The 14,964-nt window shown below is 52.4% G+C and overlaps 1 protein-coding gene across 12 annotated transcripts in view; it reads left to right on the top strand.

Annotated features, from left to right (window-relative positions):
• The window catches only part of MVB12B (multivesicular body subunit 12B), a 67,603-nt gene extending 53,611 nt beyond the window's left edge, over positions 1–13,992 (top strand). For 6 of the 12 annotated variants that reach the window (XM_048052916.2, XM_048052932.2, XM_066981044.1 and 3 more), the window contains 3 exons: positions 1,030–1,085; positions 3,207–3,266; positions 4,669–6,851. In XM_048052916.2, the coding sequence (XP_047908873.2) occupies positions 1,030–1,085; positions 3,207–3,266; positions 4,669–5,049 (497 nt within the window). In that variant the 3' untranslated portion in view covers positions 5,050–6,851. Of the gene's footprint in view, positions 1–1,029; positions 1,086–3,206; positions 3,267–4,668; positions 6,852–8,003; positions 13,076–13,328; positions 13,431–13,600 lie in introns of those variants that run through there. The other 6 variants (XM_048052938.2, XM_066981047.1, XM_066981043.1 and 3 more) reach the window with 5 other exon arrangements.
• Positions 13,993–14,964: the final 972 nt, after the last annotated feature.

Genomic DNA, 14,964 nt, shown 5'->3' with positions numbered 1-14,964 from the left:
GAAATGCAGGGTTCGTGCACACACTCTGTGAAAGAAAACCCTATTTGAGGATTACTTGAGGGCATTTCAGGGGTTAAACTTGCTCCAGTTTGAAGTTTTTATTTCTTTAAGAGCAGAAATTTAAAGACTTAAAGGTGTAACTGAGATAAAGCATGTGTATCTGGGGCTGCACTCTGCCTTCGAAATGTGCCCTTCTCAGTCTTGTGTGGAAATTGTAGAGATACATGCTTTAAAAATAAGTGGTTCACTTGTACCGACATGTCCTGTGGGAGGATTTCTGTGAAGTTTCCGAGGTGGTGATAACAAGACAAAAACACTGAACATTGTTGCAATATCTAAGAATAATATACGACATTATAAATAGAAAAAATCCTCTTAACATCGTTATGGTGGTGCTACAGAGAGTGCCTAGCACGGTGACATGTCCTTGTGTCTCTCCAGCTACTTCACTGGTTTCTGTCCTCCAGATGTGGTGTGCATTTTGTTCAAGCTCCATTGCTTGCTGTTGAATTTCCAGTGGTGGCAGCCAGGTATGGGGAGGTGCTTGCTTTGGTTCTGCCCAGCAGTGCCTACCTACTGCTTTGTATTTGGAAACGTGAAAGTTATCTGAACCAGGTACTTTCCTTTTCCTCTGGTTAGGACACCAAGTTAGCTCAGGTCGTTCTGTGTGGTAGCGATAAATAGATGTCTGTCCTTTTAAACTGTTAGTTTTTGTTTTCAGTTTCAAATGCTGTCCTTTTTTGGCAGCAGGACCAAGTTGGAAGCAGACTCAAAACCGAGACCATGAAATTATATGTGGGTAGAGTAGGTAGGGTTTATCGAATTCCTGACTTGGTAGGAACTAACCCAGCTGTCTTGAACAGAGAAAACACTGGGAGATTAGAGGGAGAAAAGATTGGCAATAACTTCTATGAGGTATCAATCAAATGTCAATGCCATGTACACTTGATATGTTGTTGTGAATGTGTGGAGCTGCATGTCAGAAGTGAGCTGGAAATGTGACGTTTTCGCTTGCTTTGTCCCTTACAGCGATGGATGGAGTACCTTTTATGATTTCAGAGAAGTTTGCCTGTGCTCCTGAAGGGGTGAGTTACCTTCATTCTTCTTCCCATGTCTGCAATTCGTCTTTTCATGGAGAGCGATCACATAGCATTGACACAAATTACCAGCTTCTGGGACCTTTTCTTCTGTATGATCTAATACATGCCTTGTGCTTGAGATGACCCATGGTTGCACTTCAGAATACTTTCCTGTAGGGTGGGAGCAGCTTTTGCCAGATCTTTTCTGAAACTGAATTCTCCCAGGAGGTGAGGGTTTAATGCCATTAAAAATAGGAGTGGTGATTTGACCTGCTGTGCACTGGAAACACTTTTAATTTCCTAGTCTAGATTTTAAAGAAAGCTGCAAATACTCAGGTCTCCTAAATTTAACCTGTTGTGGAGACAGCATAGTACAGTCAACCTTACAGGTTGACTTTTTGCACCCCAGAAGCTGAAGGCAGCAGGAACAGCACAGTGCTTGCTGGCGCTGCCGCCCAGCTGCTGCTCTGCAGGCGGCCGCGAGGCTCCCCCCGGCGTGCTGCGCGCCCCGTGGGAGCAGAGCCAGGAGCAGGGCAGGGCGCCTCCGAGCGGGGCCCAGGCTGTGCTGCCCTTGCTTGGCCGCAGCACACAAGGTGCCTGAGCACGAGCGCTGTGGTCCCTAGCGGGTTGGTCCGCGTGCACCACGGCCGAGGCAGGGTTCCCCTTTCCCACCCGCCTTGCTGCTAGATGCAGTGCCCAAAAGGCCCTTGGTGGCAGGAGTGTCTCTGGACAACTGCCTGGGGAGCACCGACAAGGCGGGACGCCCCTGTTTTCTCTGCTCGCACCAAGTGCGACTGGCATCGCCTAAATCCTTCAGAGCTGCCGGCTCTGAAGGAACGCCGGTGATCCTGCACGTGGAGCGCCGGTGGCTGTGGTGCCCCGCAGCGGGGCTGCCATGGCTACGCTGGCAGAAACCCAGTTCTGCGGGAGGCTGAGCCGTCCTGTTCACCGATTCCAGCCTGGAAAGTTTAAGGAGGTGCCTGCATCCTGATGACACCGCAGCTGGACCTCTGCGGGGTGCCAGGGAACAGAAACGGGGATAGAAAAATGATTTTAGCGTTGCTGTTGCCCTCTGGTTTAAGAGATTATTTAAGCCCAGGCATCTCAATTGCAGCAGCAAAACATGCTTGGTTATTTTCACATAGAGCATGTTTCTGAGTGAATTCCCCTTGCAGAGTAGGGTCCTGCCCAGCATGCCCGGGAGCTGCCCAGCGGCAGGGCACGGTGCCGCATCCTGCCCGCTCAGCTCTGAGCACGGCAGCGACTGCAGCCGGTGACACCGACATCCTGGGCAGGGCAGCCTTGCGCCTCACAACGGGCACCCACCCCAGTACCAGTTCAGAATTACTTTTGGGCATCACTGGCCTAGCACTATCTTAAGTTGGTGATGCAGAGCTCAAAGGCTCTGCATCCCATTACCGGTTCTCTAATCCATCCAATCCCTAAAACAATATCTCTTTAAAATAATTTACATTATGCTGTTACAGCAACCACAGAACTGTCAATTGTGTCTGATTTTTCACATCATACTCCTGCTTCATGCATTCTTTTTCTCACTGACACAAGCTGTGTGTGCAGCTGGATGTGGTTTTTCACAACCATTGCTTTCTGCAAGGGTTGTTTATGGGACATTATTCCTAGAAAGCTGGAGGCCCCTGCTGCGAGGACAAATGCAGAAAGATTAGGTCATGCTAATCTTCCTTCAGATCCTTTAGACACCATTGCCACCATATGGTCAATATGATCGAGGTTTTCCACAGCCGGTGCCACTCACACCTGCGTGCTGTGGCCATACAAAATCCATGGGGTATTACAAAGCATGTTCCAGTAACAACTGTCCCATGGCAGGGAGAAGGCTAAAGATTTACCTGTTTAAAGTGACACTGTGATGAGTGTCAGCTGTCCCCATTTAGGGAGAAAGGCATTAGAGCTGTTATCCCTAAACCGCCTTCTGCTGCTTCTCTCTTGTGGTGCACTGAGAAATAGGATTATGCATGCATTTACAGATGGTGCCTCTAAATCTCTGGTGATAGAGTATTTGCTGACTTTAAACAAAACCAAAATCAAAACAACAACAGCAACAAAAATTGGCATTTCTGTTTCTTTTTTATTTTTTTTTCCCACCAGATGCAGCCAGTTGATCTTTTGGGCATCACAATCAAAACCCTTGCAGAAATCGAAAAGGAGGTAAGTACCCAGCCATGCACTAAGAAGTGTCATGAGATCTGTGTTCATTTACTTGTAAGATTTTCCCCCCTGTGGAAAAGGTCTTGTCTTTCCCAAGTCACTGCTGGTAGGTGAAGTCAGTGCTGAGTCAAACAGTAAGTACAGAATTAGAGACCTGTGTGATTTGTGCCAGGTAAAGAAGTGTTAGATGTTGAATCTAGTGGCAAAGTCTGCTGGCCTCCATTTAATTCCAGATGTCTCTCTTATTTAACCTTTCTTTCTCTTTTACTAACAAAACGTGTTTGTTACAAGCAAGGTGCTGTTTGTGTCAGGAAGCAAATGAAGTCAGCTAAGTAGTATAAAGTAAACTACATCATAATTTTTCAGTTAGGATCTGAAGGTAACTTGCTACCAGGAAAAACAACTGGCATTTTTAGGGAATGTGGGTCTTTCGGGAGGTTAGGGAACAGGCAGGAACCAAACTGAGACTGTGTTCCCGAGGGAGCATTTTGGCACATGCATGACTTGGGCTGCATGGTGCTGAGGAGCCACCTGCTCTGCAAGAGCTGCTTCTCAGGTGCATGTCTAAGACCAGGAGGAAGATTCTCAGCAGCATTTGTTTCTTTGAGCATCCTTGGTCACAGATGTCTCTTGTGCAGGCCAGCAGGGTTAAAGGCAAAGAGTAAGAAGGTAGGATAGCAGTACTTCCAGACTCTTCTTGGCTTCTCTGCGCTTTGGTTCCAGTTGTGGGTCCAGTTTCCTAAATCGGAATCATGGAATGGCCTGGGTTGAAAAGGACCTTAAAGATCAGCTAGTTTCAACCCCCCTGCTCTGGGCAGGGTTGCCAACCGCTAGAGCAGGCTGCCCAGAGCCGCATCCAGCCTGGCCTTGAATGCCTCCAGGGATGGGGCATCCACAGCCTCTCTGGGCAACCTGTTCCAGTGCCTCACCACTCTGAGTGAAAAACTTCCTCCTAATTTCTAACCTAAATCTCCCGTCTTAGTTTAAAACCATTCCCCCTTGTCCTATCGCTACCAACACACGTAAGCAGGCGTTCCCCCTCCTGTTTATACCCTCCCTTCAAGTACTGGAAGGCCGCAATGAGGTCTCCCCGGAGCCTTCTCTTCTCCAAGCTAAACCAGCCCAATTCCCTCAACCTTTCTGCATAGGAGAGGTGCTCCAGCCCTCTGATCATCTTAGTGGCCCTCCTCTGGACCTGTTCCAAGAGCCCCACATCCTTCTTGTGCTGGGGGCCCCAGGCCTGCACGCAGTGCTCCAGGTGGGGTCTCACAAGAGCAGAGCAGAGGGGGACAATCCCCTCCCTCTCCCTGCTGGCCACCCCTTTCTTAATGTAGCCCAGGACATAGCTGGCCTTCTGGGCTGCAAGCGCGCACTGCTGGCTCATGTCCGACTTCTCATCCAGCAGGACCCCCAAGTCCTTCTCCGCAGGGCTGCTCTCAAGTTCTTCTTCTCCCAGTCTATACAAATACCTGGGATTGCCCCAGCCCAAGTGCAACACCTTGCACTTGGCCTTGTTGAACCTCATGAGGTTCTCATGGGCCCACTTCTCCAGCCTGCCCGGGTCCCTCTGGATGCCATCGCTTCTCTCTGTTGTATCGACTGCACCGCTCAGCTTGGTGTCATCTGCGGACTTGCTGAGGGTGCACTCGATTCCGTCGTCTGTGTCATTGATAAAGATGTTGAAGAGCACCGGACCCAAGACCCACCCCTGAGGGACACCACTTCTGACCGGCAAGTCACAAAATCTGTCTCCTCTTCCTGCCTTGAAATTTTGCCTGAGTAAGAAAAGAAGGTGGCTGGTTGCCAGAGCTTTTCAGGCATCCGTCAGCACAGCGGAGCGGTGTGGTGGTGACTCTGAACATGCTGCCCAAGTGTGGAAATCGCTGGCAGAAGCACCCAGCTGCCTCGGGCGCTGCGGTCCTGCCATGTGGCACGCCTGCTGTCCTGCTGGGGACCGCCACGGTGTGCTTGGGCAGCCCCAGCGTGTCCTGAGCACGTGGAGCCCAGTGCTCGGGGAACAGCTGCTCAGGGCTGACGGCCCCGAGCCCTTCTGCCTCCTGTTCCCCTCTCGCCAGCAGTCAGCTGCAGGTGCCTTTTGCTAGAGGGGAAGCGCAGTGGCGTTAGATTTCCTGCTGCTGCCCTCTCCGTACTGCCAAGCATGGAGAGGTCTGGGCAGCTCAGTGTGCTGCCTGCAGCCCTCTCCTGAGCCTCTCGCGGGCCTGCAGAGTGTGGGGACCGCTACTGGCCACACTGGTGTGGCTGTGGGAAGAGTGGCTGATACCTGCTGGTTCTCCCCACACCCTCCTGTTCCATTACAGGCTGTGTGTGTTTCGGAGTAATGAAAAGTATAATTATGCAGCCTGTATTCCTTGATGAAGCATCTTGTCTGCACATAGATAGCTGCGCATATAAATATTGTGAATTTCCGCATGGTTTTATTTCCCTTGCAAGCAATAGCACCATTACAACAAATCTTCTGGATTTCCAGAGCAGCAAGAACGTTTTCCCTGGAGCTAGATGCCATTCAAAAATATTCCCAAAGAATTCCAAGAGTTATTGTTCTCTGTCGCCACATTTGCAGATGTATGCACCCATCCTCCAAGCTGTGAAGTGAGCCAAATGAAAGGACCCCACCCTTTCAGGAAAATCAATGAAAATAGGGTGCAAATCCTGTACCGCACACCCAGCCTGCAGCTGAAGTGACGGCGCGCTCAGGCCGCATCTCTTTGCACCAGGCACGGTAACTGCACGGCCGTGCGCTAGGGGGATGTATGAAGCGATGAAGCCCAGCGGGAGCAGAGGGCGGAGAAGGTTTTAAGCTGAGTTCGCCCAAGGTCATGTCGGTGGACGCAGGGCAGAGAGGAGCAGAAGCCCCTGCAGCAGCCTCTCCTTGCAGGGCTGCAGGGGGACCGTGCTTGCTGGTCCTCGTGTCCTGGGCAGGGAGACTGCCCGTGTCAGCGTCCAGGCAGGCGCGATGGTCCCTGCCTGATGAGAGCGGTGCAGGCGTGGGCAGCGGGGCTGGGCGCAGCCGCAGCAGCAGGTCGTGCCGCAGCGCGTGGCCGTCAGCAGCGCGGGCAGGCTGCCGCGGGCCTGCCCTGCTCACGGGATGTTGGCAGAGAGCACCGAGCCTTCACTTCAGCTTGGCGTTGAGCTAAAAGTCTGGAGAGGATCTAATTAGTAAAGCGAGCATCTAATATTAATTATTCTTTTTAAACTGACAAGGAAGGCAGTTCATTTAACCACTTAATTGCTACAAGTTTTCGTAGGCTGTTCTTTGCAAATATATTTAATGAAGAAGTGGTAAATCTAAAAGAGCTTAAAATTTTAATTTTATACAGAAATCTTTTTCCTTGTTCTCGTGTTTGTAGTCAATTCTCCAGAGTGTAGTCACATGAAATGTTCTTTAAATGAACATATTTGCTAACTGGCATGATTTCAGTTTTTAAAACATTGGTTCCAGCAATTAGGCATTTTTTTCAGTTCCCAAATGACTAGAGAAATTCGTCTTGATTATAATTGCTCTTAGCCACGCATATCTAATTTGTGTCTTTTTAAGTGTTAATTAGTAAACAGTTTGAGCTGACATCTTTATGTGTTTGCGTGTTGAAAAATGATGCTTAGTGCTTATTTAGCTTGGGGCTGGTGCTGCTGGCTGTGACATCATGACATTGAGGTGAAATTAATGAAGTCACATTTGCCAATTACAAGGCAGTCTTGAAAAAGAACGACTTCTTGACACGACCTCCCCGCACAGCTTCAGCTGGAGGACGCGACGCGGGCGCCACACGCGTGCTTTGCGTAGTTCCTCCAAAACGGGGGCTCCGCGCGCTTTCGGCGGCGCCCAGCCCCCGGTTGCCGAGCCACCGACAGTTCCCGGTTCCTCCTCCCCCGGCGCCGGCTGCGGGCGGGGAGCGCGGCGAGGCGCTCGCCGGCTTCAGGTGCCCCCGCAGCCGGTCGCCGAGCACCCCCTAGTGCCGCGGCGCCTCGCTGCACGGCCCCGCGGCGGGCGGCGGGCGGTGCTGCGGGGGGGCCTGGGGCCGGGTCCCGGCTGCCGGGGCCTCGCCCGCCCTGCCCCGCCCGTGGCCGCCGGGGGCCGGCACCGCGCGGCCGGGGAGCGCCGAGCCCGCGGCGGGCGGAGGAGCCGGGCCCGGGCCGGCGCCCCGGGGGCGGCCCCGCGGCCGTCGGGCGGCGGCCGGCAGGTGGCGGTGCTGCGGCGCCCGTCGGGCGGCGGCGGCGGCTCCGGCTCCGGCTCCGCTCCGCCGCGGGGCCCCGCTGCCGGTGTCCGCCGGGCGCCGCGTGCGCGGGCCGCGTCCCGCAGGTGCGGAGCCAGGCCCGGCCCGGCCCCGCCGAGAGCGGGGCGGAGCCGAGGCGCCGTGGGCTGCGCTGCGGCCGCGCGGGGGTCGGGGCTCGCTCGCCTCGCCCGCCCGACGGCGGCCGGCACCGCGGGGCAGGCGAGGCCCGCGCCGGGCTCTGGCCGGCTGCCTCGTGGGGAGGAGCAGCGCGGTCGCGTTCCCGGTAGCGCAGGGTTTGAGGGAGGGGAGCAGACTCTCCCTGCGACAGGCAGGCTCTGCAGGCACGGCCTCGACCCGGCGCGGGGGGATGCGGCTGCAGCCGATGCCTTTGCCGGGGCCGTCCTGCCGGTTTTTTCTGCTCGTCGCATTCACCCCGTGCGGGGCACGGGCTGCGGGGTGCTGCCAGGCAGGTGCCCCACCGTTCCCTGTCTCGTTTCTTCCGCAGTACGACTACAGCTTCAGGACGGAGCAGAGCGCGGCGGCCCGCCTGCCGCCCAGCCCCACCAGGTGCCCGCCGGTCCCGCCGTCCTGAGGGGGCCGCCGGCGCCGGAGCAGCCGTGTGCGTGCATACTACTGAGCGGGATGCGGCGCTAGGGGCCCTGCCAGCAGAGCTCTGCTCGTCCAGCCATCGCCACCCACCCTGCGCTGCACCGCCTCCTCCCGCACACGTTGCTCCACGCATTTGGACTGTGCAACCCTTCGGCAGCTGCCCTCGCCCTTGTACGCTGCTGCGGACAAGTCTCCACGTGAGTACGTTACTCAGAGCCTGACTGGCAGTCTCTCGGTTGCTTCTATTTCCATGTACCCTGCTGCAGGACAGTCACAAAAACAATAGACTGTAACGAAGCCCTGTGAACAGCAAGCTGTGAGCTCACAGACAATCGGGAATGCTCAGCAGCGAGCCCTGAGAAAGAGTAAAAGATAACAGCCGGTTAACAGCAAACTCCAGACCTCCTGCCCAAGCTGGCTGCTTTGCTCTCGTCGCCCCACGCACGTCGCTGAGCAGGCAGCACCGAGCCGTGGCAGACACTTCATTGGCCTCCGCTGAGGTCTGGGCATGCAGCAACTCTGCCGTGGCCAGGTTCAACCCCAGACTGTGGTCTTCGTTTGTGCTGTAGGCTCTTGGAGCCGGGGTCACTTGCTCAGACCTGCTTTGGGCCCTATCCCCAGTTGCTGGCAAGGGGGAGGAGCACAGAGATCACGAGCGGCACTGCGGTCTCTGAGGTGAAGCACCTTTGCTTTGCACAGGGTGTCCGTGTGTCTGGCAGGGCCTCGAGTGACAAACGTCCCATGTGTCCTTCTGGGCTGGATGCTGACGGCAAGCCAGCAAGACCCCTGCAATGTCACGCTGACCCCTTGCTGCGGCTGCCTGCTGAGCTGTGGCCCTGCTGACAAGGCAGATGCTGTCACCTGTCTGTTACTTTGGACAGTTTCCTCATTTTTGCCCCGCGAGCTGCTAAAACAGAAGAGATGTGCCTGTTCCCCTTTGCACTCGTGGAAGGAAGCACTGAAGTCTGGCGTAGCGCAGGATGAGAGTTGATGCATTAAACCCGACCTCAGCCTCCTTGTGATCAGTGACCTTAGCTCACTTCTGAGTCAAATGCATGTCTTGGAGAACTCAGTTGCTGTAATGAGTTATTTAGGAATGTCCATCTGACTCTGTGCTGCTTTTTCAAGTCTCTGCTGTAGAACAAAACTACATCATGGCAGCAAAATGGCAATTTTTAAGTGTTCAAATGTACAACTTTTTGTATTGTAAAATACTGATTACCTAACCCTATTGAAACGCAATTGCCATAGTAACAAATAACAGTATTGCCGCTCTCGGTCTGGGCCACATGTATGCCCTGACCTGCTTTGCACTGCTTTTGGTTGATCTTGTATTTTGTAGTTGGACAGAATGGTAACTAACAGTAGGTTTTGTACTGTCGGCTTGTATTTTTTATTTGTACATATGTAAAATATTTCTTGTCCAAAGATTCATTTCTGATTTTAAGGCACCATACCATATCTCTAGGATAATGAGCACAATATACCTTAACATTCAGGATAGCCTGACTCCAGTTACTTGCTTCAACTTCTTCTAATCAGGTGATAATTTTCTAAAACTGCCTCTGTAAAGCAAGGCTGTGCGATTTGAAAGCATAGGCAGATTTGGTTGCAGGTGTGTCATAATTTGGTCAAAAGAGTTAAAGCTATGTCATTTGCATCAACTGAAGGTTTGGTTGACCCCCTGGAAGTGCTCATTTACTTGAAGGTTGCAGCACCATTTTTAGTTCTTATTTATCCTGCAGGAAAGCAAAGCCAGACCTCACTGCCAAGCTTCACAAAGGCTAGATTGATGATGCCGACATCAACAAATGAACATACCATGGCAGCCTGGTCATTCGGCTCAGGTTCACTTGAAGTTCAAATCCACTCTACGCTGTAGTAGTATGCCCATCTCATCCATCTTTTGTCGTTCTGTTTTTCTGCTTGTAATTTGTTCTGTAGTTTTCTGTGGCATCCACTTATAGCTTCTCCTTTAGTGGACACTGCAGGTAGGTCGAAGCTGACTGCAGCAGTGCATTCCTCATAGCTTTGGGACAACGGAGTTGCAGACAGCTGACCTTCCCCGTTACTGATGGTGGGCAAGCAAGGGCTGCAAGGCTAGTGCTAAGCTGCCAGTGCAGAGTCTGCAGAGCTCCAGGGGCAGTTTTTGCTGCCAGGAGATAGGGAGACAGCTACAAGGAGCACCTCCTCCATCCGCGTCTTCCTGTGCTTCCTGCACTGACTGTGCCACAGTGAGGAGCAGCTTTGGTAGCTGCCAAGCTCAGCATCCAGGCGAGCACTTCCTACGTATGTCTTGGGAAAACGGGCGCATAGCTTTGAGTCCCTTCCCATGAGATTTAGCTTAGAGCATCTGGAGATAAAACTGATGCTTTAGTATTTATAGCAACAGTTGCACTTGCTCGGTCTTCTTAGCGATAGTAAGTTCAGCTTTCTCTTCAGTGACCTACAAGAAACACTGGATGGCTCAAAATGCTGCCAGGACATCCAGCTGGGACAAGCATCTAAGAAATCTTCGGGATATATTTGTATAGTTGGTTCTCACTGTCTCTTCTCTTACACTGGCCTAGCAAAACTACTTCAGGGATGCATCTGCAAAGAAACTTGGAAGATAAATTTGGTCTTTACAGCGGGGTTTTGCACCATGGCACTTCAAAGATAGCTGTTATTGAAAGCATGAACAGTACAACTGCAGTTCTGTCTGTATGAGTGCAGTAGAGATGTTTTGAGTAAAGAGCTACAGCTGCTGAAAGCCAGTTGTGCTCTCAGACATACTAACCAGAGGCTAGAAAACTGTGGACATCTCCAAAGTGAGAGGGCTCAGAGTCAATACTCAGAAGCACCATGAGACACACAGCACAGGGTGACTGATTTTACCTTCTCAGTCCACCGATTCTAGTAAGCTTTCCTGCTGCACCTCTGAATTCCACATATCGTGGGCATCAGATCAGCATTTCCACAGGCAGGTTCTATTTGCTGTTCTGTAACTTTTGTACTCTCAGTAACTCACTGCAAGGCTGGTCCTTGCATCCTCACAGCAATGTGCCAGAGCCAGCACAAGCATCCCTCTGCATCTTCCGCCCTCCCTGTCGAATAGGCAAGTGTGCCACCACTGGTCCGGGCAGTAAATATTCAGGCAGCCTGATATTGATGTATGTCTGTGGAGAAGCCTTCTGGGGCATAAGGGGCGGGGATGTGTCAGTGGGAAGCAACAGAAGTGGATTTGCAGAGCTTTACCAAATGTGTTTGGCTACCTTCTTTCTGTTTCTAGAGCAAAACTGGACACCAGGTAGCTTAATCTTGTGGCTGATGCAGAGATTAGTTTGCCAAATTATCCAGCAGATCCATATCTCTGCAACAGAGACAGAAGAGCAGCAGTGAGGGGTTTACTTGCTGTAAAATATACCTTCCGATGTGAGTTAGTAGTGACGTGCTGCCTCCTGGATTTCCCACAGCAAAGAGCGTACCAAGATGACTCGTGGACCGTCCAGGACAGACGGCGATGTCTAACGTGTTAATTATGGAAAGGCAAGAAGTTAGTGCAGAAAGTAATGTAAAGCGTGAACTTTGTGGTAAAATTCAAGTGTGGACTGACTTAGCAGATGTCTTCCTGTGGGAGCATCTCGTAGCTGTAGTTGTATAGGAATAAACTTTGTCAGACTTCGTTCCTTTGACTGTCACTGAGATTGCCCTCAGTGTTTGTAGGAAAGGATCCCTTGTGAGCCTTCTGTGTGGTAGGACGTTGTTAGTAGTTTGTAACTTTGGGCTTGTTGGGTTTCACACCCGCCCCGTGCCCCTGCTGGTTTCCTGAACTCCTCAAACCGAACCTGCGACCTCAGAGCCTGTAGGAAGTGCTGACTGGGCACGGCACTGCAAGGTGGATGCTGGTGGCGAGGGAGCGCGTCCAGGAGCCTGGGCGCCTGCTGTTCCTTGTGGCCCTGAAAATCTCCGCAGCCGAGGGAGGTCGGGACGCGGCGCCCTCCTCAGCTGGCTAGGCCCACATTCGCCCTCACCCCACATCGCGTGGGCCCGTCCGCCCCAGGCCTTGCCCACGCACCGGCGGCTGTCCCACGGAGCAGGCGCGGCGGCGGCTCCCCGGACGGGGCGCACGCGGCCCTGCCGCCCGTCCCGCCTGTGCCACGCCGTGCTGGTGCGCCGGGGCCGGCCTGCTGTGGCCCTGCCTCGCCATCTTTCAAACCGCACACGGCACAGATGGCTGCGTGAAATGGTGCCTATGACACTCGGCTTGGCTGTGTTTTTAAAATAAGAAGAAAGTAAAACTCCTGCTGTGCCCGCCTCACGGCAAGGGAGCGTTGCTGGCGGACTGAGCGCCTGGCGAGGGCGCCCAGAGCCCCAGCCCCGCGGCACGGCCACGTCCCCCAGCAGTGCCCTCGTGCGATGGGGCCGGGCACGCTGCAGAGCTGCCCTGGGCCCTGCAGGCCCTTGCCGGGGGAGTCCCCCTCCTGAAGCAGGTGTCTGCGTTTAAGCATTACCTCAGCCTCCAGCCTTGACGAACAGACGGGGTGTCCCGGCAGCGGGGCAGCCGAGCGGTGTCAGTTAGCTGTTCTGAGCCATAGACCAGCAGCGCTGCAGGTAGGGGGGTGTTCCTCTGTTAATTAAAAAGCTCAGTAAGGTGCTGCTCAATTCATTCAACACAGGGAAACCAAACAGTTTGGATGTTACGGTCATTTATTGTGAAATTCTTTCTAAACAGCGACAGTTTTGAATGCCATCATACAAACGTGAGAGAAACCTTTTATGCAGTTGGAAAGTGTTTTTTTAAGATGCTATGCATTTTGTTGGGTTATTGAAAGTGAATTTACTGTGCATTAATCTAATGAATGTTATTACCTTTTGTATTTATTTTAGATGACTCTCCTGTATTTTACAAAGGGAAGTTTCATTGTGTGATAACTTAGTCTGTATTCTTAATATAATTGTTAAATAAAATTTGTTTTAATCAGTTTATTCTCTGTTTTGCATGTGTATGTTCCTTGGGACCAGCTTGCACATCTTCTGTCTGTATCACTGTTGCGCTGACTTCAGATCTCAAACCTGGATGTTTTGAAAGTAGTTAAAACACATCAGGAGAACGAAACATGAGTTAACGCTTAGTCTGAACTCCGCTGTAGTGTAGCAGTTTCAGCTGTGTCACCTGGAACCGCTTTTATTTCTGAATGAGATTACAAGTTTGTTTGATACAGGTGATGCTTTCTTACAGCAGACTTGGACTTCAGTGAAGCAATTGGCTTTGTACCAAGATGAACGCTTGTTAAGGAGCTAGAACGGTACAGGTGGATGGTTCTAGTGGTGTCCTACAGAGGTGAGTTTTCTTGCCTTCCGTCTCTGTTTGGTTTTGATCGTGTGGAATTATAAATCGTCACTCATATGTGTCCTTGGATTGGAAGGTCTCAGAAAGGAACAGGTACTGCAGGCTTTAATGCAAGAGACTCATTTACAAAGGTGCTTTTTTTCTCTGTCACAACTGTGCAGGTCACCTTCTGCTTCTGCTTGGGGCCAACAGGGACTTTCTGAGCAGTTTTGGTGGGACTTGAGGGCTGAGACCAGAGACGCCCTTTCCTGTGCTCTCAGGCTACCCAGGAAGGTGAAGGACACTGCAAGAGATGTGATCTGAATTCAGACACAGGAGTGATAAAGAAATGGGAGCAGAGGAATCGTGAGCAGTTGGACCAGGAGCTGTGAATCCCTGAGGAGGAGCTGGGGAGCAGCAGTGACTGCCCGCAGCGCCGACAGGTACCCTGACTGACTGAAGCAGGTACTTCCGAGGTGACGGCATGATCCCCACATAGGTAATTCGCTTTTGCTTGTGTTGTTCCCTATCCTTGAAAATAAAATATAAGAAGTCTTGGAAAATCAATCCAAAATGTCTCTGTTAAACTTTGTGCTGCAAAGTCAAAAATCAGTAGTCAAAGTAGCTCAACTGAAGTGTTTTCTGGAGGATAAAGGACCACTCATGATCCCTACGCTGCTGTACAGGCAGTGTCCCAAATATGTGTGGCAATGAGTGTGTTCAGTACAGTAAATGCTGGCAAAGTCAGTGAAACAACTTGTTTATCCTCTATAAAGATTAACAGCTTTAGTGACCTGTAATTATCAGCTGTATAATTTGCATTGTGTGTCATTATAAGGAGGTCAGGTTTAAGTCATGGAGTCAACCTCACAGCTTGGCAACACCAGCGTCTGGGCTTGACTTTCCAGCACAGTCTTTCATTGAATTAATTGTTGCTACCGTGCACGTGCTTGTGCACAGCCGGTCCCTCAGACGGCCTTTCTGCGCAGCGGCACATCCCCTGCTGGGGACGCTGCTGCTGCCGCAGCCCAGAGCGGGGACGGCTCTACTGGGAGCTCCTGGCATTGCAGCAGCGCACAGCAGGTGACAGCAGCATGCAGCAGGTGACAGTAGTGTGCAGCCCGAGTGCAGCGTGCAGCGGGTGAGGGCAGCGTGCAGCGGGTGACAGCAGCGTGCAGCTTGTGTGGGGCTGCAGGGCACCTCGCAACCGCAGCCCCCGGCCCCGGTCACTGGCTGCTGCCCCCAGTGTTGCACAGTGACCTGGCAGCAGGCAGGGCTTTTGGGCAGGGCGTCCGGGCAGAGCGTTGGGGCAGGGCTTTCTTGCCTGGAGGCCACCCAAGTGGCTTCTCTCCTGCGCAGCGTTTCGGCTCGGAGCTGCCCCAGCAGGGATGGAGGCTGCGCGTGGGCCAGGTGGGAGCATTTCTGTAGGCCAAGAGCAGCCCTGCCCAGCTCGGGTCTCCGTGGTCTCGTTTTTTACAAATATTATAAACTGGGATTCTGCAGAAATAAACAGGGTTTTATAATCAACTTTGAAATACGGCCGTGT

Source organism: Anser cygnoides, chromosome 20 (assembly GCF_040182565.1).
Source record: "Anser cygnoides isolate HZ-2024a breed goose chromosome 20, Taihu_goose_T2T_genome, whole genome shotgun sequence".
Taxonomy (NCBI): Eukaryota; Metazoa; Chordata; class Aves; order Anseriformes; family Anatidae; genus Anser; species Anser cygnoides.
The sequence above is the reverse complement of the archived record's forward strand: the minus strand, read 5'-3'. Positions and strand labels throughout refer to the sequence as shown.